Source organism: Lissotriton vulgaris, chromosome 5 (genome assembly GCF_964263255.1).
Source record: "Lissotriton vulgaris chromosome 5, aLisVul1.2, whole genome shotgun sequence".
Lineage (NCBI taxonomy): Eukaryota > Metazoa > Chordata > Amphibia > Caudata > Salamandridae > Lissotriton > Lissotriton vulgaris.
Window position 1 is genome coordinate 305,655,509 of NC_141693.1, and position 22,213 is coordinate 305,677,721.

Below are 22,213 nucleotides of genomic sequence, written 5' to 3' on the forward strand. Positions count from 1 at the left end.
ATATTTCAAAATAAATAAGCAGTTAGGAACACACAAATGAGGTGCTTTTTTTGTAATTCTGAAATGTGATGGAAACACATTTTAATAGGATCAAAACAAATCAAGAAACTTTAGTTGGTGAAAAATGACAAATTTTCCTGCAACCCAATTTCCACAGATTATTGTTTGTGTGCTCGATAGTTTTATCAGTAGAACTATATGTCTGTGCAAATTTAGTGTTCCTTTCAATGGAAAATGTACTTTCTGTAAATGACAGTGAGCTACTACACCATGCTTTAAAATACATTTGTGACAGTGTGCTCCATAATGCACCACTTTCTACATACCCCATCCTTACCACTCTCCTATGTCCTACTGGATGAGCGTAGCTCATTGGAGACACTTGTCCTTTGTGTGATGCTTGGATTTGTCAGAATCCTTATCAGTTTAGTGATGTAACATTGATGGTAGCACACCCACTCTGAAAATTGCTCCAGCACCACTGCTCACAGGCGAAGTCAGGTTCGGCAAGCAAGGCCATAGGCCTTCTACATTTGATGCACTTTAGGGACAAGTTGTTTTTTTCATAAAAAAGATACTCACCATCAAACGGCATATTGATCATAGTTCTACTGAAAAACTGGTACATGACATCCAAGAATGCTGGCATAACATGACAGTGGTACCGATGGCCCAGGTTTTTGTATCTGCAGAACTCAAGCAGCACTTCAGAATCAGCTTTGAGGCATCAAAGCCATCATTGACCAATTTGGAAAAGGGTTTCTGCACATGTTCCCATAGACTTGTAACTACTAGTTTAGCCAATTCCCACAGGACATGGATGTAGCACACCAGGAGGCATATGGCATTCACTATATGAAAAGAGAAACTGCCTGATACCCAAACAATTATTCCCATGACATCCAGTTTATTAGAATCCCTGTACAGAAGTGCTTCATTGAAAGACATTGGGGTTCCAATTAGAAGACAAAACTTGAACCACCAAACTCCCAGGCAACAAATGCGAGGACAAGAATTTTGAGCCACCCACAACTGGTCCAGAATTTTGACTGTGATCTCATGGGCTTGGAGAAGGGAATCGGCCCAATGAAACAAGACAGGTGCCTGCATATCCTAATCAATTGGGGAATTGAATAAGTTGATTGTAGGATCTCAGTCAAAGAGTTAAATGTAGGCATCTCTTAGGGAAAATGCAAACCTGTATCTCCTCAGCTTTATGCACTACTGTGGCAAAGCAACATACTTCATCTGTTGGTGCCCGGAAGGTAAGGGATGTTCCCTTTATAAGAAGTCTACAAGAGTCCACAAGCACTTGGTAAATAATTTTCTGTGCACCCATGTTAGAACTGGGGGTCTCTAATTGGCTGAGGTAGGTACCTTAGTCCAAATAGGGACCCTTGCTTCTAGTCAGGGAAAGGAGGGACAAACTCTTAGATAACCCCTGCTCACCCTCCGGTAGCTTAGCACGAGCAGCCAGGCTTATCTCCAAGGCAATGTGTAAAGTATTTTCAACCACACTCCCAGTAACACAGTGATAACACCACAAATAGACACCACACTGATTTTGGAAAGTAGCGGTATCTGTATCAAGGAGAAATACGATGAGACCAAGACGATAAAAATATCCAGCATATGCGTATTCATAATATTTCACTGGGCCGGTTATTAGGCCAACAATCACTTGTAGGTTCTGGGGCTATTAATGAGCAGTTAACAATGATCTAATGCAGTCCTAATGCAATGCTATGCAGTTCGTAATGTAGAAATAAGACAGTCCTTAATGCAAGTACTAATGTAGTTCGTAAAGCAAGTGACAATGCTGTTCGAAATGCAAGTACTAATGCGGATCGTAGAAGCACGTAATAAACAGTTCGTAATGCAAGTACTAATGAGGATCGTAAAAGCAAGTAATAATGCTGTTTGGCACCGATCACGGTGCTAGTGAAGGTCTCTATGCCACTCTTGTCTGACTCGCTGTCAGCGACTGCCAAAATATGGCGCCAATATGGATATGAGGGAAACAAAGTGCAGCTCGACAATTCGCCCCCAGTTCTGCCACTCCTCGGCGAGTACGGGCAGCGATACTGACTTGAGCTGAGGCTCGCACTGCAAAGATGGGAAAGGCCGAGAGCGTTCTCTCATAGCACGCACTCCGTCCCAGGCGGCGACACACGCACGCTCGCTGACCGTTACCTGGGGGTATGCAGTCTCTCTCTCCTCTCCAAGCGGCTTGGGCGTCACACTGTGCAGCTTCAGGCTGGCGGCTGCTGCTCCTCACAGTGAGAGTCGGGCTACCAGGTGATGGCCTCGCAGCTGATCTGCTCCAGGCGCAACTCCATTGATCTTGGGCAAAGGACGTCGGACCCACGATGGTGAAGGTTCACAGGTCTCTCCTTGGCAAAGGCAGGCTCGGGCCGGCGGAGGTAATTCCTAACGGCTCCCCCTTGGGACGAAGGACCGGGCCGATGGCGATAACGATCATGGTGCAGTGAGCTAAAAAATGGTGATGGATCAAGCCCTGATCTGTTGACTGGGTAGGAGTGTTCTGATTAATTCAGATACTCTGTCCATCACCACCCCCTTTTTCTGAATCGTTTTGTCCACCATAAGCGTGGAAGGGTATGCTCAGACATGAGTCCCTTGCTCACTGCACCATCAGGATTCAAGCAAGCCGGGCTGAAGACGGCTGTAATGCCAGAAACCGGTCCCCGGAAGCTTGTTTCCTTTCAGTAAAAGAATTGGCTTGGTAGTTTGGTCTGCCCTGTTCCCATGATGCACTGGGCCAGGGACAGACTAATTTGCATGTAGCCAGGTTCTGAGCTGGGATGGTGCAGTGAGCTAAAAAACGGTGATGGATCAAGCCCTGATCTGTTGACTGGGTAGGAGTGTTCTGCTTCATTCAGATACTCTGTCCATCACCACCCCCTTTTTCTGAATCGTTTTGTCCACCATAAGCGTGGAAGGGTATGCTCAGACATGAGTCCCTTGCTCACTGCACCATCAGGATTCAAGCAAGCCGGGCCGAAGACGGCTGTAATGCCAGAAACCGATCCCTGGAAGCATGTTTCCTTTCCAGTAAAAGAATTGGCTTGGTAGTTTGGTCTGCCCTGTTCCCATGATGCACTGGGCCAGGGACAGACTAATTTGCATGTAGCCAGGTTCTGAGCTGGGATGGTGCAGTGAGCTAAAAAACGGTGATGGATCAAGCCCTGATCTGTTGACTGGGTAGGAGTGTTCTGCTTAATTCAGATACTCTGTCCATCACCACCCCCTTTTTCTGAATCGTTTTGTACACCATAAGCGTGGAAGGGTATGCGCAGACATTAGTCCCTTGCTCACTGCACCATCAGGATTCAAGCAAGCCGGGCCGAAGACGGCTGTAATGCCAGAAACCAGTCCCCGGAAGCTTGTTTCCTTTCCAGTAAAAGAATTGGCTTGGTAGTTTGGTCTGCCCTGTTCCCATGATTCACTGGGCCAGGGACAGACTTTGCATGTAGCCAGGTTCTGAGCTGGGATGGTGCAGTGAGCTAAAAAACAGTGATGGATCAAGCCCTGGTCTGTTGACTGGGAAGGAGTGTTCTGCTTCATTCAGATACTCTGTCCATCTCCACCCCCTTTTTCTGAATCGTTTTGTCCACCATAAGCGTGGAAGGGTATGCTCAGACATGAGTCCCTTGCTCACTGCACCATCAGGATTCAAGCAAGCCGGGCCGAAGATGGCTGTAATGCCTGAAACCGGTCCCCGGAAGCTTGTTTCCTTTCCAGTAAAAGAATTGGCTTGGTTGTTTGGTCTGCCCTCTTCCCATGATGAACAGGGCCAGGGACAGATTAATTTGCATGTAGCCAGGTTCTGAGCCGGGATGGTGCAGTGAGTTAAAAAACGGTGATGGATCAAGCCCTGATCTGTTGACTGGGTAGGAGTGTTCTGCTTAATTCAGATACTCTGTCCATCACCACCCCCTTTTTCTGAATCGTTTTGTCCACCATAAGCGTGGAAGGGTATGCGCAGACATGAGTCCCTTGCTCACTGCACCATCAGAATTCAAACAAGCCGGGCCGAAGACGGCTGTAATGCCAGAAACCGGTCCCCGGAAGCTTGTTTCCTTTCCAGTAAAAGAATTGGCTTGGTAGTTTGGTCTGCCCTGTTCCCATGATGCACTGGGCCAGGGACAGACTAATTTGCAGGTAGCCAGGTTCTGAGCTGGGATGGTGCAGTGAGCTAAAAAACGGTGATGGATCAAGCCCTGATCTGTTGACTGGGTAGGAGTGTTCTGCTTCATTCAGATACTCTGTCCATCACCACCCCCTTTTTCTGAATCGTTTTGTCCACCATAAGCGTGGAAGGGTATGCTCAGACATGAGTCCCTTGCTCACTGCACCATCAGGATTCAAGCAAGCCGGGCCGAAGACGGCATAATGCCAAAAAACGGTCCCCGGAAGCTTGTTTCCTTTCCAGTAAAAGAATTGGCTTGGTAGTTTGGTCTGCCCTGTTTCCATGATGAACTGGGCCAGGGACAGACTAATTTGCATGTAGCCAGGTTCTGAGCTGGGATGGTGCAGTGAGCTAAAAAACGGTGATGGATCAAGCCCTGATCTGTTGACTGGGTAGGAGTGTTCTGCTTAATTCAGATACTCTGTCCATCACCACCCCCTTTTTCTGAGGCGATAACGATCACAGCACTTCTGGCCATGCTGTTGATTGAAGCAGGGCGCAATACTGCTCTGGGGCACACGCCCACAGGGCAATTCTCAGAAGGTCTCAGGCTGCAAAAAGAACATGCACACAGCGTCGCTGAGACACACTTGGAAACTTTGATGTTCCTGAGTTTCCACAACAGGGAGCTAGCTCCTCTTGGGCTCTTGGAGACAAGTTACTTCAGGACACAGCAATGTCCTTTCAAGCAGAGGGACACAGCACAAAGCAAAGTCCCTTGTCCTCTCCTTAGTCAAATCGGCAAACTGTAGCCAGCCCCAGAACACACAGCAAGGGTAATCTTTCTCTTCAGTCTCTTCAGCTGTTCTTCTTTGGCAGAGGTTCCTCTTGATGACGAAGTAGTTTCAATACTTTTTCAGGCTTGAGTTCAGGCTTGAATTCAGGGGGTTCCGCTCTCACATTTATACCCCTAAATGCCTTTGAAGTCTTTGCGTTCAGGGGTCTCTGAGCCTGGTCCAAGCGAGTTCTGGGTGTCTTCCTGCCAGTGCACACCCTCTCCCTTTGATAGTGAGGGTCTGGGCCTCAGACACTCTGCAGGAGGTGGAGCCTTTCTTTTGTGGCAGCAGCACAGCCCTCTTCGCATCAAAGGGGCTACTCCTCCCACCACACCAAAGGCAGGCCAGCCTGTTGCTGTCTCACCTACTCCTCCCTGGTGTCAGGACACCTCCCCAGACCCTGTCACATCCAAACCCAGACAATCAATACACAACCAGGCAGAGGCACGCAGGATGGTTAGGACAAGAAACCAGCCACTTCTAAAAGTGTCGTTTCTAAACACACAACTTTAAAGCCATCATCACTAAAAGACGAGCTATTAAATTCCGCATTCAGGCACACTAAACTCCATCTCTCCATTTTATGCCTATGGGAAGATATGCTGGAAACATGTGACACAACATTCCCCATTCCATCCTATGGGCAAGATGGCCAGTGAAAAACTAATTCTGCAGTATTTCACTGTCAGGACATGACACACCCCTCAGTATATGTCCTACCTTTCACATACACTGAACTCTGCCCAGGGGGTACCTTGGGCCTACTATAGAGGTGTCTGATGTGCATGAAAAGGGAAGGGTAAGGCCTGGCAAGTGGGTGCACTTGTCAGGACAACAAGGCAGTTAACAAACTGCGCGCAGGAACTGCAGTGGCAGGCTTAAGATCTCTTTTTAGGGCTACTTGTGTGCGTGGCACAGTTAGTGCTGCAGGCCCACTAGCAGCATGTGCATTACCAGCCCTGGCACACATAGTGAACTTTACTAGGGAATTTTCTAGTAAGACAAACATGCCAATTATGAACAACCAATTACCATAACTTTTTATACAGGGAGCACTTACACTTTAATACTGATCAGCAGTGGCAAAGTGCCCAAAGCATCTAAGTCGGAAACACAAGGTCTAGGAGGAAAACAATAACATTTAAGGAACTTTAGCCAAAAAGGGCATCATAGTCCAACAACCCATAATCATTATTGGGCATGGTATGGTACTGGAGCGGAATAAATTCTCCATCTGGGAAATTTCTGGGGCCTAGAAATAGATTGATCTTGATGGCAAGTCCTGAGCTTCTTTTGCACCACTCTGATAATATCAGCCGCCTTTATTGGGGACATAAGTAAAGACTCAGCAACCTGACCATCATGGATGATGCTGAATGGACTGTGGATGATGCTGTGGTCCACAACACCTCTTTTTAGGTGCTTGAGCTGGAGCCTGTGGAGGTGTGGGATCAGAAGGCATGGGGTCCAAGCTACCATAGTCACCAAACCAGAAGGATACGTTCCATTGTTGGAGAGAGGACCAGACGTAACTAAAGCCAACCTAAATATGCCAAACAAAGCCTGACTTAAGACCTTGGCCTGCGAGGGTCAGCAGACAGAGTTATTCTTCTGTAACTTAAGAATTGTCTCTGAGGAAGAGCCAGGTGTCAGGGAGAGGCACAGTGATTCTATACGCTCCCAGGAACAGGACCATTTCCTCAAGGAAAGGGATTTCTCTTTCCTAAAGAACATTTGAAGAAGATCTTTTAGGAGATCAGTCCCTCACAGGAGACTTGCCTGTGGGAGAAGGGGTACACTTTGTGTGGCCTTCTGGGCCATGAATAATTTTACCCCACTCTCCTTGATGTCCTTCGTGTGCATCAGGGAATATAAATCTCAGACCGCGGCATCACAATCAAATTTAAGACGTCACTTGTGGCATTTATGACAGGGCTTAGATTCCAAACCTTTGGAGGAGACATTTGACATAGTCGCTGTTGAAGCTGAGAAAAACTTGGTTGGTGAAGCACTAAGAGAGAACTCTGCACCACATCAACGAGGTGTACAAAAAGAGGAACTGATATCAGTGCACAGGGGTGTCACATCCAGTAGGTGAAGTCATGGCTGAAGCCGCATGGCTCCATGTGGCACTGCTGGAGAACTACTGCTGGCTGACGTTTTTCCAGACCTGGTTGGAGAATATTCTAAAGGTAAGGAATCTGCACAAAGATGTATCCATCCGAATTTCTGAAATTAGTGAGGGGTGAGTAGTATTCATACTGAAAGCTACTCTTTTTGGTGGAAATGGGTGAGTCTGTGAACATCTGAGTGAGATATGAGTGTCTGAGTTTCCTTAATGCTACTGCTTATACAGCGTCCCACATTATGCATAAGCTGGGGAAGAAAACAAGTTACTTATCTGTAACTACAGTTATCCAGAATTGGTATCTTTCATAGATTCACATGCCTGAATTATTCCCCGTTGCCGAGGCGGGAGTCCCAAGGTAAATAAAAAAGCAGTGCCAAAGTACATGATAGTAGTAGGCCCAAAGAAAAAGGCCTGAGGCCTAGATCTTAGTAGCCTATCTACGTTATTATGCTAAAAAGACCAAAGTCTTTGCCCCAACCAATCAGCCGTCAGCACCCTCTAGAACACTCTCTGCAGAGCCAGTTCTCCTCAGATTTTCGTTAGCACAAGTGGGAAATAAGTATCCCAAAATAGAGAACTGACTCTCCGGGGAGGAGTGTGGGTGCATGTGAATCTATGAAAGATACCAATACTGGATAACTGTAGTTACAGGTAAGTAACTTGTTTTCTTATCCAGTATTGGGGTATATTTCACAGATTCACATGCCTGAATCAGAGTAGCAAGCAGTATGCCAAGTAATAGTCGGGTGCGGATGGTGGGAGACTTGTACTGATAAACTCCCAGTTGCATCCATATTAATAATCAACACGTGTAAGGTAACTCAACTTTCCACATGTAAAACATGATCAGAAATGTTAAAAAAAAAAACATTCATAGAACAATAAAGCCATGAATATCTAAACGTCAAGTACATCCATTTGTTAAAAGCAAAATCTATACATCAAAATACATTACATATGTATGTGTGTGTATATATATATATATATATATATATATATATATATATATATATATATATATATATATATATATATATATATATATATATATATATATATATATATATACATATAGATATAGATATATAGATATATAAAGATATGTCTTTGCAAATATAAAGAGTAAAAGAACACAGTTACCGGAAGTTGTTCTTGAGGAAAAAGGTGTTGTAAGACAGCCTGACCAACTGCCGCATCCTCTTGACTTGCGGATTGAAGGCAGTAATGTCTTGTGAACGTGTGGACATGCTTCCATGTCGCAGCACTGCAGATATTTTCTAGCTCACTCCCGCAAACAACGCTGTAGACGCTGCCACAGCTCTTTTGGAGTGAGCCTTGACTTTCCTCAGTAATGGCCTGTTCAATTTGATATGGCAGAAATGGATTGCGGAGGCTATCCATCTAGAAATTGTGGCCTTTGTGACTGCTGTACCCAGCTTAGTTTGACCGTAAGCCACAAATAGTTGATCAGATTTTCTGAAGGCTTTTGTCCTTTGTAAATAGAATTTTAAACATCTTTTGATGTCCTGAGAATGTAATGTTCTTTCCGCCGGTGTAGTTGGATTTGGAAAGAAAGTTCGCAACTTCACTGGTTCATTTAAGTGGAACTGTGATGGTACCTTAGGTATAAATGTAGGATTAGGTCGAAAAGTGATATAATCCTTAGAGAAATGCAGGAATGGTTCCTTAATAGTGAACGCCTCAATTTCACTTACTCTTCTGGCAGACGTTAGACTTAGAAGTAAGGCGACCTTCCATGTGAGAAATTTGAGGTCGGCTTTGTGGATGGGCTCGAATGGATGTTTCATCAGCTGTGTGAGGACCGTATTGAGTTCCAATTCCGGTGGAGGATGCCTAACCGGAGGGAAAGTACGGAAAAGACCTCTCATGAACTGCTTGATTAACCCCTTCCCTGCTCATGACAAGCTCAGCTCGTCATGCAGTACACTGGTCGTGTGCTTATGACGAGCTGAGCTCGTCATGAAACAATGGAATTCAAAGAGTTCCAGCACAGGAGGGGAATTCCATCAGCAGCGATGTGGTTAAAGAGGATGCACATAGTGAGGGAATCTTAGCAACTTTCCTGAATCTGGATAGAGCAGCTAGATGGACTTTTACTGACGAAAAAGAGTCCAGAGCGAGCCAGCAGCAGATAAGGAAGAATTTGTTCTGCAGGAGCTTCTATCGGGTGTACACTGTTAGATTCACACCAACACCAAAACCTCTTCCATTTAATATGATAAGTCTTAAGTGTGCTTTGGGCTCGTGATTTTGCTAAAATGTCACATCAGTCTGAGGAATATGAAGGTCTTTAAATTCTAAGAAGTCAGGAGCCATGCGTGTAAATTTAGAGAGCGAGGGTCTGGGTAAAGTATTTGCCCTTTGTTCCGCAACAGCATTGTTAGAGTTGGAAGAAGACGGATCGGCCAGTCCTGGGATAGCAAAAGAAGTTCTTGGAACCAGTACTAGCATGGCCACCTGGGGGGCAATCAGGATGAGATGGGAGCCCTCCGACTTCATCTTGTGCAACACCCTTGGCATCAACGGGATTGGGGGAAAAGCGTAAGCACAAATTCCTGACCATCGCATGGACAGGGCATTCACTTTTGACCCCTGTTGAGGGTATCTGCTGGTGTAATACTGGCATTTCTTGTTTTGCTTTGTTGCAAAAAAAATCCAATGTCGGTTTGCCCCAAGCCTGGAACACTCTGTTTACTTGAATGTGGTCTAATTCCCACTCGTGGCAGTCTGATAGGGACCTGCTGAGCTTGTCCGCTAGGGTATTGTGGAGGCCTCTGACATGTTCTGGAGAGTTATGTTGTGAAGTGTAAGCCATTCCCATAACTCCTGAGCCTCCTTCGATAACGTTGCCGATCTTGTCCCTCCTTGTTTGTTCACGTAGAACATGCTGGTGGTATTGTCGGTTCGAACTAGTACTGAAGACCTTGCAATCCTTCGAAGGAAGGCTTGCAAAGATAGGAAAATTGCCCGCAACTCCAAACTGTTGGTGTGTCATTGTCTGGACTTCTGAGACCACTTGCCTTGTATTTGTAAATCTTGGAGATGACCTCCCCATCTCTCCATGGCGCATCCGTTATCAGAACAAAGTCCGGGGGAATTTGTATGAACGTGAGACCTTGTGTCAGATTGGGTAACCGTGACCACCAGTGGAGAGCCTCCACCATGCATGGTGTGACCTTGATGATGTTGTCGAAGCAACCTGTCGCCTGCTGCCATTGAAGATGCAGTTCCTCCTGTAGAGGTCTCATTTTCAGGCGTGTCAAAGGGATGAGATTTATGGCCGAAGAGCACATTCCAGGAATGAAGCGAACATGCGGACAGAAAGTGACTTTCTTTTTGAGACTCGGAGTGCTAGTTTTTGGAGGCGAAGTTGTCTTTCTTGAGATAAGAATGCCTTGCATTGTATCGTGTCTAGACGTGCTCCAAGGAAAGGCAGGATTTGATTTGGATGTAACTGGGATTTGCTTCTGTTAACAGTTAGTCCCAGAGAGGCAAAGAGATTGCGACATGTTGAAATAGCAGTCTTTACAGCGTGCTTTGAAGGACCTTTGATTAACCAATCATCCAAGTACGGGAAGACCTGGATTCCCCAAGAACGCAACGTTGCTGCTACCGGGGCCAGGCACTTTGTAAAGATCCTCAGAGCCGATTTTAGTCCAAACGGGAGCACTTTGAACTGATAATGGGCGCCAGCCACAGTGAAGCGGAGATACTTTAGATGTTTTGGATGGATCGGAATGTGGAAGTACGCGTCTTCCATGTCTAAGGAAGCCATAAAATCTCCTACGGTCAGGCAGCTTAGAATCTCTGAGAGGGTGACCATGCAAAAACCTTGTTTTTTGAGGAATCTGTTGAGGCTGCGAAGGTCCAGGATTGATCGCCATTCCCCTGATTTCTTTTTGACTAGGAAAAAACTAGAGTAGAAACCTGTCCGTTTCTGATGTACTGGGACCTTTTCTATAGCGTTCTTGAGGAGCATTGTATAAGCTTGAATGAATGAATGAATGAAATTGGGATTTGTATAGCGCATGGCTGCCCGGAAGCGTCCCAGCGCTGTGATTGTAGACCAACAACTGAGGGTAGAGGCTGAGGGGGAAGAGAAAAGGTTATTGTGGGAAAAGGTGAGTTTTGAGGAGTTTTCGGAATTTCATATGATTAGGTTCAGACCGGAGTTGGATTGGGAGAGAGTTCCAGAGGGTTGCGGCGACCACCGAGAATCGGCGACCACCAGTACGAGCTCTTTTAGTTCGGTGGACCTTGGCCAGGTTGCCTTGCGCTGATCGTAAGGGTCTGTTCGGGGTGTATGGGTAGAGCATGGATTTTAGCATTGGGGGTCCTTGGTTTTGCATGGCTCTGTGGGTGGTACAAAGGGACTTGAATTTGACCCTTTCGCGTATCGGCAACCAGTGCAATGTCTTAAGGGCAGGTTTGGCTGAGACTCTACGGGGGGTGCCAGTGAGTATCCTTGCAGCGGCATTTTGTGTTCGCTGCAGGACATTGAGCGTGGCTTCAGGGGCACCTAAAAAAAGGGCATTGCAGTAGTCCAGTCTTGATAATATTAGACCTTGCATAAGCATTTTCTGGGAGGTTGCGGGAAGTAGTGGAAGAATCTTCCTGGTAGATCGAAGTAGACCAACACAGGTGCCGGCTGTTTTTTTGGCTTGTGTTGTCATGGAGAGATTCTGTTCCAGCCAGAAGCCTAGACTTTTGATTTCAGTTTTAGGCTGGGGAATGGGCCCAAGGCATGAAGGCCACATAGCAGTGGGGAGAGATGGTGGTTGGCGTCCCAAGAGCATAAGCTCGGTTTTTGACCCTTGAACAAGCTTCCTTGAACAATAAGTGAAGACGAGGGGGAGGGGTCCCCTGGGTGGAGTGGTTGGTGGCTTGTTGACAAATTCTAAGGTGTGTCCATTTTTGTACGAGGTCCAACACCCATTGGTTGGAAGTAATTTCTTGCCACTGGTCCAGAAAAGATTACATTTTCGCACCCACAGGGAGGGGAGGAAGTGTGCTTGGCGTCCGGCTGAACTCACAGTTTTCTATTAGAGTTTAGCCCTTGATTGTTGGAGCGTTTTTGGCATCCTTGGCGAGAGAAACCAGCCGTATTGGATTGGCGGTATTATGATTGGTAATTTTGCCGATATTGAGGCTGACATTGCCTGTTCTGTTGTGTATTGTAACCTCCTCTAAAGGAATAGCCACGCCCTCTAGCACCTCTGAATGTTCCACGCTTGTATTGTAGGGAACCTAAAGATCTTGCCGTATCAGTGTCGGTCTTGATTGCTTGGAGGACTTTGTCAATATGTTTGCCAAACAAAGATTCGCCGACGTAGGCCATATATAATATTTTTGTTTGGACCTCTGGTCAGAAAGTGGTAGCTTTTAACCAACCCTGGCGCCTGAGAACTGCAGCCCCAGCCAGTTGCCTGAAGTTTGTATTGACGATGTCCAAAGCACAATCGATGGTATCTGCTGCTGCGTGCTCTCCCTCCAGTAGAATTTTCTGAGCTTCCTGTCATTTCTCCTCTGGAATGAGGTCAATCAGACCAGGCATATCCGACCACATTTGGCGATCATAACGCCCTATGACCGCTAATGAGTTTGCTGCCCTGATGGAAGCGGCAGCCATGGTTGAATTTTTTTTACCAATGAGGTTAAGACGACGTCCTTCTTTGTCTGGCGGTGTAGTGATGGGTGTGGCTGGATTTTTCGACCCTTGTTGGGCGGCCTGTGAAATGATAGAATCTGGCCTGGTTTGTCCGATGAGGCAGGATGGACTGTTGGCCGGAGCACGATATTTTTTATCAATCCGTTGAAGCACGGCAGGCACGGATGCATTTTTTTTATAATCTTGATGCCCTCGTTCCATATATAATCTATTATTTGATTGGCTCTGGTAATTTTCCTAGTCTCCTCTTTAAAATTGTGTAGGAAACGGAAATGCCCACTGCATGAGGTTATGAAATCTTCCTATATCTTCTGGAGGTGAATACGATGGTTGTGGAGTTGGTGGAGACAGCATGGGGATAATATATGAATCCCACGGATCCAAGTGAGGATTCTCTGGCAGCTCACCTTCTTCTACTTCCTCATCAGAAGTGTCCGGAGTTCGGGGACGCTGAGAAGGCTGGTTGTCTGGAGGAGGTTCTGCAACTGGAGAAATTGGCATCGGAACCTCGGGTGAAGGAACAGGATCTAGAACCACCATACGCTGAGGTGGTGGAATGACCTGTTGCGGGGGAAAGCGCTGCCTATAATCATCTAACATAGATTGCAAGTCCTGAATAAGGTTAGGAGGCAGATGGCTGGAATCTGAAAGCCGAGAGTGCCTCTGGTATCATGTGTGATGAGGAACAACTATGTCCTCTTGGTAGTAGTGTTCCGAGTAGTTATCTTCATCTTCCTCTTCATCCTGACATTTAATGTTCAGTTCAGAAGGATGACTAGCTATTCCAAAAGCTCCTTCATCGTCATCGTCATCATAGTCATCATCATCCTCTTGGGCATATGTCTCTAGAAGGTGAGATGGAGTAAGTGGTGAGATATAAGAACAGTCATGCCTTTGCAAGATTTAAGCTGAAAGCCTTTTAATGAAATAGGTGTTGAAAAGGTTGTTACCGCCACTAAAGACTTCGTTGAAGCAGGCCTCACTCCTGCAGATGGTACGGTCGTTGAATGGAGCACTGGAGATGGAGGTACTGTCAATGGACTCTTTATTTTATTAGTCGTCGACGGATTCAACGTCGACGGGGCCATTGTCGACGGGACCGGGACCATTGTCGACGGACTCGACGTCGACGGGCTTGATTTGTTCGTTGACGGGGCACTCGTAGACGGCATAGTAGATGTCTTCATCGACAATGGAAGCTTTGTCGATGGTAGCTTCGTCGATGAGTGTCTTAATGGCTTCGTCAATGAGGCCTTCGTCGACAAATCCTCAACGACGGTTTTCTTAGTCACAATAGAAATCCTAATCAACAGGATAGGAGAAGTAATAGAAATAGTAGAAACTGTCGCCGTCTACGAAGGAGCTGAATACGTGACACAGGTCGTCGACATAGGTAAAGCTGAAGAAACAGAACAGCTTTTACTCACAGTTTTTGAAAATTCCCTTTTTGAGTCCTTGAGAGCTGAAGCCTGTGGAGAAGGGCCAGCAGTAGAGTGGGAGGATTTAAGATGTTTTCTCCCCTCACTTGACGAACTGTCTTGAGATCTTGCTCTCTTGCTGGAGGTTGAGGCTCTATCATCATCTTCATTTGAAGAAGATTTAAGCCACAACAGGACTCTTGCCTCCCTATCCCTTAGAGTTTCAGAAGGGAAGGTTCAGCAAATCTTACAATCTTTAGCCTCATGCGTAGGGTAGAGACAATAAATACAGTCCCTTTGTTGATCATCAACATGGACTCTCTTTTTGTCGCAGGTTCTGCAAGGTTTGAACAAGGCCTTCTTGTCAGACATCTTGAAGGATAAACTGAGTTGGCACTCAGGAAGACTCCCTTTCACACGACGTGCGGTGAAAATCTGAGGAGAACTGGCTTTGCAGAGAGTATTCTAGAGGGTGCTGACAGATGATTGGTTGGGACAAAGACTTTGGTCTTTTTAGCATAATGATGTAGATAGGCTACTAGGATCTAGGCCTCAGGCCTTTTTCTTTGGACCTACTACTATCATGTACTTTGGCACTGCTTTTTTATTTACCGTGGGACTCCCGCCTCAGCGACGGGGAATGATTCAGGCATGTGAATCTATAAAAAATACCACAATACTGGATAACAATATATTTAACTTTTGAACTTGTGTGCTGACGGCGGTGCTTGTGATCCTACAAAGTTTAAAGTGGGTGGAGTGTTCAATGATAATTTGATTAATGAAATATAAAGATATATGGTCCAAATTTGATAATTATATTCCAATGTAACTGCAACCTTTATGGCCATCTCCTGCAAAAAACATCTTTTTATGAATGCACTCGCTTACAGAGTACTTCTGAATCTATATTTTCAATTGATCTAACAGTGCTTATGAATAGTTTTCATAATTTAAAAAAACGTCCCTTTAATTACTATGACATTATAGTGACATTAGCACAGAGTATGGTGCAATTCAACTCTTATTTACTCTTCCCTTGTATCCTCCTTGTGGAAGGGAATGCCATATAAGTGCAAGATTCAAAAAGATCAAGGCAGCTTACCTGCTGTGAATTACGATGCTGTCTTGGTACAGTCTGTCGTACATACAGATCTTCAAATCAATGTTTGACCTTGGTACCCACACTGGCACATCCATGGAAATCCCAAGGACTTTAATTGGAATCTAGAATAAGAATAACAAATAAATAGCACCTTGAGCCATTAATTAAGCAAACTGTTTCCACAACATCTCTTGTAGAGAATAAAAATAAATAAAATTTTTAAGGTCACTACACTTAGTGCAGCTGTACTAATGGATTCATTATTTTATAGAATATTATTTCTTTAGAATTAGCAAAATGAAAAAGTTTAAGATTTTTTTAATGATCTTCAATGGTATTTCAAGAAAACATTTAAGCTTTATCACTGATTATGTAGGACAAAAACATAAATGAAGCTCTAGCCAAACAGTTCTTTATTGGCTTTTGTTCTCCTGATGAACAAGTTACTTACCTTCGGTAACGCTTTTTCTGGTAGATACTATATCTGCCTGTGGATTCCTCACCTTGTGAATATCCCCCTTGCGTCAGCAACATTCGGAAATTCTTTTCGTAGCCTCGCGCCGACGTGGATAGGACGTCACAGAGACACGGCTCCGCTCGCGACTCCGCTGACGTCACCGACGCCTACAATAGGCCCACGCCGGCGTGATGACATCAGTTCCGCCTTTTTTCCGTGCCATCGAGGCACACGGACGGACCAATGACAGTAGATATATACAAAGTATACACAGTACACAATAGTCAAGGCAAAACACACAGTGCAAAGCAAATGCAGGAAAGCAATTGAAACATTTCCTTGACATCAAAATAAATATACATTACAGTACAATAACTCTGGCATAGAAGAGTGGACAACGGGGAGGCGGGTGGGTCAGTGAGGAATCCACAGGCAGATATAGTATCTACCAGAAAAAGCGTTACCGATGGTAAGTAACTTGTTCTTCTGATAGATACATCTGCCGTGTGGATTCCTCACCTTGTGAATAGAGTCCCACAGCAGTCCCCACTCCCGGAGGAGGGTGTCCACTCTTCTAAACCAGGAAATCCTGAAGGACAGAGCGCGCAAAATGACCGTCCCTCCTCACTTCGGTATCCAAGCAGTAATGCTTCGCGAAAGTGTGGAGGGAAGACCAAGTTGCCGCCCTACAAATGTCCTCTACAGGCACACCTCTAGCCAATGCAGAGGTCGAAGACTTAGCCCTAGTCGAATGAGCTCTTATGCCCTCTGGTGGTTCCTTACCGGCCAAAGAGTAGCAGATCTTAATGCAGAGGACGATCCATCTCGACAAAGTCCTCTTATGGACCGCTCTTCCCTTCTTGCAGCCAGCAAAGCCAATGAAGAGTTGTTCATCCAAGCGACAGTCTTTAGTTCTGTCCAAATAAAAAGACACCGCCCTCTTAGGGTCCAGACGGTGTAACCTCTCCTCCTCCTTGGAAGGGTGCGGGGGAGGGTAAAAGGTAGGGAGGGTAATGGATTGACCAAGGTGGAAAGGAGTCACCACCTTAGGAAGAAAAGCAGCCCTGGTCCTAAGAACCATCCGATAAGCATGTATGGTCAGGAACGGGGGCTTGGAACTAAGAGCTTGAAGCTCACTCACCCTCCTTGCCGAGGTAATTGCAACTAGGAAAACTGCCTTAAAGGTTAAAAGCCTCATAGGACATTTATGAAGAGGCTCAAAGGGAGAGCCCATCAGAAAAGTCAAGACAAGATTCAAGTCCCACTGAGGTACAATAAAAGGAGTAGGAGGGAACTTGTTTACAAGACCCTTCAAAAACCTCAAAACTACAGGAGACTTAAAAAGAGAGGGCTGATCAGGCAAACAAATAAAAGCCGACAGCGCCGAAAGATAGCCCTTAACTGTGGCAACTGCAAGCCCCTGCTGCGCCAAAGAAAGAGCAAACCGGAGCACATCTGATAAATGGGCTCTCAACGGGTCAATATCATTCTCACCACACCAAATAACAAACCTAGACCATCTATATGAATAGACAGTCTTAGTGGAGTCACGTCTGGCAGACAAAATGACATCCACCACATCAGGCGTGAGAGAATAGGAAATCAGGTTGCCCCGTTCAATCTCCAGGCATGAAGGTGCAATGTCTGGAGGTGGGGGTGTAGAACCTGCCCCTCCATCTGAGAGAGGAGGTCTGCCCTGAGAGGGAGACGGAGCGGTGGTTGAGAGGAGAGGTGGAGTAGATCTGTATACCACACCCTTCTTGGCCAATCCGGAGCGACCAATATAACTTGGGCCCGGTCTTGGTGAATTTTCCTCAAAACCCGAGGAATCAAGGGTATGGGAGGAAAAGCGTAAAGGAGTTGATTTCCCCAACTCAACTGAAACGCATCCCCCAAGGCTCCTTGCATCGGATACTGGAGACTGCAGAAAGACGGGCAGTGAGCATTCTCGCGAGTGGCAAACAGGTCCACCCGAGGAGTCCCCCACGTCCGAAAGACGTGACGAACCACCTCCGGGTGAAGCCTCCACTCGTGGTCGGCAGAGAACTGCCGGCTGAGACTGTCCGCACGCACGTTCAGAACTCCGGCCAGATGATTTGCCATCAGACAAATCTGGTGGTCCTGAACCTAGGACCAGAGACGCAAAGCCTCTCTGCAGAGACACTGCGACCCCACTCCTCCCTGCTTGTTGATGTACCACATCGCGGTCGTGTTGTCCGTCAGGACTTGGATCGAGCGACCGCGAAGGGAAGGGAGGAAGGCCTTGAGCGCCAAACGTATCGCCCGCAATTCTAGAAGGTTGATGTGAAGCAACCTTTCCTCTGGAGACCAAAGAACCTTGACCTCCAGATCCCCCAGATGAGCACCCCACCCTAGAGTGGACACATCCGCTATCACCGTGGCCACCGATGGAGGTAGATGGAAAGGCTTTCCTTGCGACAGGTTGCCTTCCACGCTCCACCAAGACAGATCCGCCGCAGTTTCTCTGGAGATCTTCACCGACTCCCCAAGATCTCCGTTGTGCTGATACCACTGCCTGCGGAGACACCACTGGAGTGCCCTCATGTGCCAGCGTGCATGGTTGACCAACAGAATGCAAGAAGCCATCAGACCGAGCAGGCGAAGGACCTTCAGGACTGGAACGACTGCTCCATTGTAAAATAAAGGAATCATTTCCTGAATGTCGCGAATCCTTTGAGGTGGAGGGAATGCACGACAAACAGTAGTGTCCAGTACGGCACCTATGAACAGGTTGCGCTGGGAGGGCACCAGGTGAGACTTGGGTACATTTATCGAAAAACCCAACCTGAACAACAACTGAGTTGTCTCTTGCAGATGATGGAGCACCTTCTCTGACAACTCCGCTTTGATCAGCCAGTCGTCCAAATAAGGGAACACAGGTATCCCCGACCTCCTGAGATGAGCTGCCACCACCGCCATCACCTTGGTGAAGACCCGAGGCGCAGTAGTAAGTCTAAACGGAAGGACCGCAAACTGGTAGTGCTGCGACCCAACCGTGAAACGGAGATACTTCCTGTGCGACTTCAGGATGGGTATGTGAAAATACGCGTCCTGCAAGTCGAGCGACACCATCCAGTCTCCTTCCATCAACGCTTGAAGAACCTGAACAAGGGTGAGCATCCTGAATTTCTCCTGCTTCAGATAGAGATTCAAGATCCTGAGATCCAGGATTGGACGAAGCCTGCCATCCTTTTTGGGGATCAGGAAATACCGGGAGTAGCATCCCTGACCCCTTTCCTGCTCTGGGACCACCTCTATCGCACCCTTTCGTAATAGAGTTAGAACCTCCTCCTGCAGAAGAGACAGATGTTCCTCGGTGCAAAAACCTTGACAAGGAGGGTAAACAGGGGGGAATTCCCGAAAGGGAAGGGCATACCCATTTTCTACAAGATTGAGAACCCAAAGATCTGTCGTAACCGATTCCCAATCCTGTAGAAAATGGGTAAGCCGACCCCCAACCGGACCCACATGATCCTGAATAGCGGATCTAGGGCTGCTTTTCTGCGCCAGGGGGGTTGGAAGAGGTGGAGGAAGAGGAGGGCTGACGTCCACGAGGACGCGCTCTTTGCTTTCCCCTGTACGATCTGTACACTGAATTTTGCTGCTGCTGCTGTTGCTGCTGCTGCTGTTGGCCTTGCCGGAAATTCTGAAAGTGAAGTATTTCGGGGTTCCCAAGGCCTACACGCTCCAGAGATTACCCACTTACACAAGAACTGTTGGCACGGAAACTGTAAAATGCAAAGAACAAGTTTATTAAAACCCCATGGGGTGGTGGTACACTCAAACAGCACCCTTCGGTAATGCAAGAGGTATCACACCGAACACCGGTGTGACCCCGTTTATATACAAGTTTGGGGCAATAAAAGATAGGCGGCACAAGTTAAGACACAGTTTTAGAGACATATATGGTCATGTTTTGGAATACTGCCAGCTCATTGGAGAGTTTCAAACCCACTGGTCAGTTAGCGGCACATTCCTGAAGGTTTACGGGTCAGTGAGAACTGCGCATGTGTGGCTTGACCAGTACTAAAATAGCCTGTTGCTGGGCAGATGAGAGTGGTCAGTGGAACGGACAAAGGACTAAAGGGCACGTCGGCCACGAGGCCGCTCATGGTCTAAGATGGCCGCTGCAACATTCAAAATGGCGTTTATCGTATATAGCCAAGTTAAGGAGGACAACGTGTGGGTTCAGCTAATCGCTAATCCGAACGGGCCAATTACGACAAAAGGAGCGACCAAAGCCCCTGAATCTTCTGTTGGAAGAAGTGCCTCTGATCTGGAGACCCAAAGACTTAGCTGTTGCTCTGCAATCCTTGAATCTCTCAAGAGCCGCATCCGCCTTCTTCCCAAAGAGACCTGATCCATCAAAAGGAAGATCAAGCAAAGTTGCCTGAACATCAGCCGAAAAGTCTGATGACTTCAACCAGGCTGACCTCCTAGTGGCGACAGCAGTGCCCATAATATGAGCCACAGAGTCGGCAGTGTCGAGACCACTTTGAATAACCTGGCGGGCTGCCGCCTGAGTGTCAGAAAACACCTCCTCAAAATCCTTCCGGTTGGTGTCATGAATTTTTGGAGCCAGGATACGCAAGGAGTCCATCAGGGCATGCACATACCTTCCCATAAGACATGTGGCATTAGTTGACTTCAACGCCATACTAGCCGATGAAAAGTTCTTTTTTGCAACCTGGTCCTGTTTTTTTGCTTCCTTCTCACAACGAACCTGAGGAAAGGCACTAAGACTCTTCTTTGAACAGGCAGTCTGAATGACCAGGCTCTCTGGCGAAGGATGAGAAGACAGAAAAGCCGGGTCCTCAGGAGCAGCCCTGTACCTCCTCACAACACTCTTAGAAACCGCAGGAGCCGACAAAGGTTTCTTCCACACCTCCATTATAGGATCTGTCAAAGCTTCATTGAATGGAAGTAAAGGCTCAACCACAGAATTCGGTGAATGCAAGACCTCAGTGAGGATATTAGATTTGAACTCCACTGTAGGCAGAGTCAATTGAAGAAGCTCAGCAGCCTTCCTCATAACCAGATGGTAAGGCTGGATATCCTTAGAGGGAGCACCTGAGCCTGAGGGCAACTCCCATTCTGGAGAGAAATCAAGAGTCCCTGAATCCGCCAACTCCTCAAAACAGCTCTCTTCCAATTCAACTTCTTCAACATCAGACTGTGAATCCATGTATCTCTGCTCTTCCAAAAGGCGTTGAGCTTCCCTTCTGGACCTCTCCTTTACACGCCACGCAGCCGGATCCACCTGCGGCTCCGACGGATTCGGGGCCGGCGCCGGTATTGAATCCGACGGCACAGAAGAATGCCCTCGAGGACGATCAGGAGCAGGCGACGCTGGAATCGGCGTCGACGACTTTGGCGGAGCCGGGAACTGCCAATGCGGCGTCGGAGCCGGCATGTAAGGCATAAACGGAGCCGGAGGATAGGAGTGTGGAACTCCGAGGCTGTAAGCCAAAGGACCCGAAGGTGCTCCAGAGGGGTACCACGCCCTTGAGAAGACGCCATACATAGCGTTAAGAAACGCTGAAGAGTCCTGGCCTGGAGCAGGAAAGGGCGGCTGAAACCCATCAGGCCGGTCCTGTGGAGGAATCTGATTCGGCTCATCAACAGGCGCAGAATCCACAACCTCCCGAGTCTCTTCCTCTTCACGGGCCGGGGACGGCGCCGGAGACGGATTCGGAACCGGAGAAGTATTCGGAGCCGGAGTGGGAGACCGCCCATGCGACTCAGAAGGTGAGGCCTCACCTTCATGCTCAGAGACATCGAGAGTAACCACCTTCGAACGTACCTTCTTCGGTGACCTCGACCTCGAGCCCGACTCCTTACCAGACCGACGTCGGGACTCATGTCTCCTCTTCTTGTGCTTCTTCTTCGACTTCGAAACATGATCCGACGCCGACTTCGAAGACGACCTCTCTCGAGAAGCAGATCTCGACCTCGCCCTGGACTTCGACCTCGCCCTTCCAGAACGAGACCTCGACGACTTCTCCTTTCCAGCTTTCACCTTAGCAACCAGAAGTTTGGCTTCTCTCTCCCTCAGGGCCTTCGGATTCATCTTCCGACATGAAGAACAATCCTCCACATCATGGTCGGAACTTAAACACCAGATGCAGTCTTCATGGGGGTCGGTAATGGACATCATTTTACCGCACTCCCTGCAGGGCTTGAAACCGGTCTTCTTGGATGACATCTTCGAAGAGACAGGATACAGAGAAGCAGAAATATGCAACAAAATGGCAACAATGTACCAGTAGGCTACAGAGATTCCCGATAACCGTTAGCGTCGACGACCCGGAAAAAAGGGAACTGATATCATCACGCCGGCGTGGGCCTATTGTAGGCGTCGGTGACGTCAGCGGAGTCGCGAGCGGAGCCGTGTCTCTGTGAC

The 22,213-nt window shown here is 47.2% G+C and overlaps 1 protein-coding gene across 2 annotated transcripts in view; it reads right to left on the minus strand.

Annotated features, from left to right (window-relative positions):
* The window catches only part of CFAP74 (cilia and flagella associated protein 74), a 1,279,283-nt gene that overhangs the window by 727,393 nt on the left and 529,677 nt on the right, over window positions 1–22,213 (minus strand). For both annotated transcript variants that reach the window (XM_086921531.1, XM_086921532.1), the window contains exon 22: window positions 15,333–15,454. In XM_086921531.1, coding sequence (XP_086777657.1) covers window positions 15,333–15,454 — 122 coding nt within the window. The remainder of the gene's footprint in view (window positions 1–15,332; window positions 15,455–22,213) is intronic.